Here is a 2,920-nt window from a genome sequence, read left to right on the forward strand (position 1 = left end):
ACCCTAGCCTCACTCTTCTCCTCCTCTGTCTCTCTTTTGGCATAGCGGAGCGCGTGGCAGCCACTCACGGCAATCGGCGGAAGAAGGTGACGGCGCCGCCGCGGGGCCCCTCGTCGGCGCGCGCTCGCCCGAGGGTGAGCGCGCTGTCGTCAAGCGGCCTTGTGGCGATGCCCTTGACCCCGAGCCCAAGGTGGAGGCCGCGCTGTGGCGTGACCTCATCGGCTGGTGGCTCAGGTGGTCCTTCCCGCGCGACATCTGAGCAACGCCGGCGGTGGTGACTGTGGCAAGAGAAGCCCGGGTAGGTCCCTCCCCTCGCCGTCCTTCTTTCTAGGGTTAGGGTTAGGATTTGGGGAATTCCCGAATCACTTTGAATCAACTCCTTCTAAATTCTTCCCCGGTCTAGATCTACACGCTAGGTAGCCTGGCTTTGGTACCATTGATTGAACTGAAAGAACTTTTAGGTGTAGATCAGTGGGTGGTACTTAGCTTAATGGAGACTTGGTGATGTATCTCGCCCTAGGGCAGTTGCGGACATGGCGCCGCAGCAACGTGGCTGCCGGTGTTGTAGTAGTGTAGACATGGTGCAGTGGCGACGGTGAAGGCGATGGTGCTTCCCGTCGCTTACAGCTCCCCTTCTAGATCGGATTGGGGTTAGGACATCACGGTAGAGCACTAGCGGTTACGGTGAACTTCGTCTCCTGTGCCTCAGCCCCTACTGTCCTTTTAATAGTGTTGCGCGACAGGGGGCTATCAGCCACCTAGAACCGGCTGAGCGTCCCCGGTTAAAACGCGGATAAATGGCTCAATCGGCCGTTGGACCTGTCCAGGGGGATCTGAAGTTCTGAGCACTCGGAGATGCCCGCCGACAAAACAATGGCATCGCACTACGACTTGTTAATTGCCCCCCCCCCCCCCCCCCCCCCCGCGCGCGCTCAGCATCTGCACTGCACGGCAGCAGCGGTATAAAAAACATCAGGTACTCCCAAATTTCCTCCCAGACGGTGTGCAAGCAAGTCGTAGAAACACTAGATCCTCGTCCTCGCAGCAGAGCAAGGAAGTAAGAGCCATGGCAGCCAGCTCCGATCAAGTTCCTCCCGCTGCAAGGAAGTAAGAACACTAGCTAGTTACCTTCCGTTTTATCGTTGCTATGCTGATTCGATCATCCGGCGATTTTTTGTCCAATTTGTAAGCTTTTACTGACGGGTGGCCAATTTCTTACGAACGTGTTTACGAGCGCGCGCGCAGGCTGGAGGGCAAGGTGGCGCTGATCACCGGCGGGGCGAGCGGCATCGGGGACTGCACGGCGCGGCTCTTCGTGAAGCACGGCGCGCGCGTCGTGGTGGCGGACATCCAGGACGGGGCCGGCGCGGCTCTCTGCGCCGAGCTGGGCGGCGCCGACGTCGCCAGCTACGTGCACTGCGACGTCACCGTCGAGGGCGACGTCGCGGCGGCCGTGGACCACGCCGTGGCCCGCTTCGGCGCGCTGGACATCATGTTCAACAACGCGGGGATCGGCGGAGCCGCGTGCCACAGCATCCGGGAGAGCACCAAGGAGGACTTCGAGCGCGTGCTGTCCGTCAACCTCGTCGGCCCGTTCCTGGGCACCAAGCACGCGGCGCGGGTCATGGTCCCCGCGGGCCGCGGCGGCTGCATCATCGGCACGTCCAGCCTGGCCTCCGCGGTGGCCGGCGCCGCGTCGCACGCGTACACCTGCGCCAAGCGCGGGCTCGTGGCGCTCACGGAGAACGCCGCGGCGGAGCTGGGCCGCCACGGGATCCGGGTCAACTGCGTCTCGCCCGCCGCGGCTGCCACCCCGCTCGCCACGGGGTACGTGGGGCTGGAGGGGGAGGCGTTCGAGCAGGCCATGGAGGCCGTCTCCAACCTCAAGGGCGTCCGCCTGCGGGTGGCGGACATCGCCGCCTCCGTGCTCTACCTCGCCAGCGACGACGCGCGGTACATCAGCGGACACAACCTGCTCATCGACGGGGGCTTCTCCATCGTCAACCCGTCCTTTGGGATCTTCAAAGATTGAGCTTGAGTGCTTGACAGAGTCACAGATATCTCTGTGATTGCTCGACAGAGATATGCTCCCGCTCGATCTCAGTTCCATGCTTTTCGAAGAGAAGAGGTATTGATTTGTATCCGTGAGCTCCGTGTGTCGCATGGTGCAGAAGCCTGATGTATTTGGTCATGTTCTGTACTTCTATGGACAGTGTAGCTGTTGCATTGCACCAATTCCAGCAAGGTTCCTATTGAAGTCCCTATAGGCTATAGCATCTTGTTGTCTCTTTTCTGTACTTCTACAGTCATGTTCTGTGCTTGACGTAGGCGCTAGCCATACCTTAATTTCCCGTCAATTCTCCTCTCTAAATAACCCTCTACCATCAACACTTTGAATTGCGAGCTACTACTTTAAAGTGCTCTAAATCACCGTTCTTAATTCAAAGGAATCGGTTCAATTTTATAGGAAAAAATATAGAAACAAGGAATTTTTCTCACGTAAATAGTTTTAGTTCAGATATATATTTTTTGTACGCAAACTTTACCAGAAAAACAGGATGTGGTATATGTTCGCATCCAAAAGTACTCTCGGAGATGCTCTCATGGCTAATGCATATTTTCTTTATAAGTTTAGTATGGCATATGTTTTTGCAGGTCATATTCATCGTTCTCATGTATTTTTAGCTAAGTTGCACCAACGACAAAAAAAAGCCCTTGGAACAACATCAAAATGATGCCAAATTGCATATCGGAGTTCACTGTAATGTAACCCTCGTTGAGACGATCGGAACGGACATGTGAATCACCTGTAAGAAGTTATGATGCTCAGAAGATCTCACAGGCTGATAAAATCGAGCCATCGGATTTTATATACCGGACCACCCGATTTTGATCAAACCACATCATCCAATACAGTGGC

At 56.0% G+C, this 2,920-nt stretch overlaps 1 protein-coding gene across 1 annotated transcript; it reads left to right on the top strand.

The window, feature by feature from the left end:
- Window positions 1-977: 977 nt before the first annotated feature.
- Window positions 978-2,440, top strand: LOC136493954 (momilactone A synthase-like). Its single transcript, XM_066490081.1, has 2 exons — window positions 978-1,107; window positions 1,246-2,440. Exons 1-2 carry the CDS (start codon window positions 1,067-1,069, stop codon window positions 2,030-2,032), a joined length of 828 nt encoding a protein of 275 aa, XP_066346178.1. The 5' UTR covers window positions 978-1,066; the 3' UTR covers window positions 2,033-2,440.
- Window positions 2,441-2,920: the final 480 nt, after the last annotated feature.

The sequence above is a fragment of the Miscanthus floridulus genome, chromosome 11, assembly GCF_019320115.1.
Source record: "Miscanthus floridulus cultivar M001 chromosome 11, ASM1932011v1, whole genome shotgun sequence".
Classification (NCBI taxonomy): Eukaryota; Viridiplantae; Streptophyta; class Magnoliopsida; order Poales; family Poaceae; genus Miscanthus; species Miscanthus floridulus.

What these genes read in the sequence shown, in the direction of transcription:
- LOC136493954 (XM_066490081.1), top strand. Translation starts at nt 1,067, where the DNA reads ATGGCAGCCAGCTCCGATCAAGTTCCTCCCGCTGCAAGGAA. An exon ending in GTTCCTCCCGCTGCAAGGAA is followed by an intron (nt 1,108 to 1,245) that starts GTAAGAACACTA and finishes GCGCGCGCGCAG; the next exon opens with GCTGGAGGGCAAGGTGGCGC.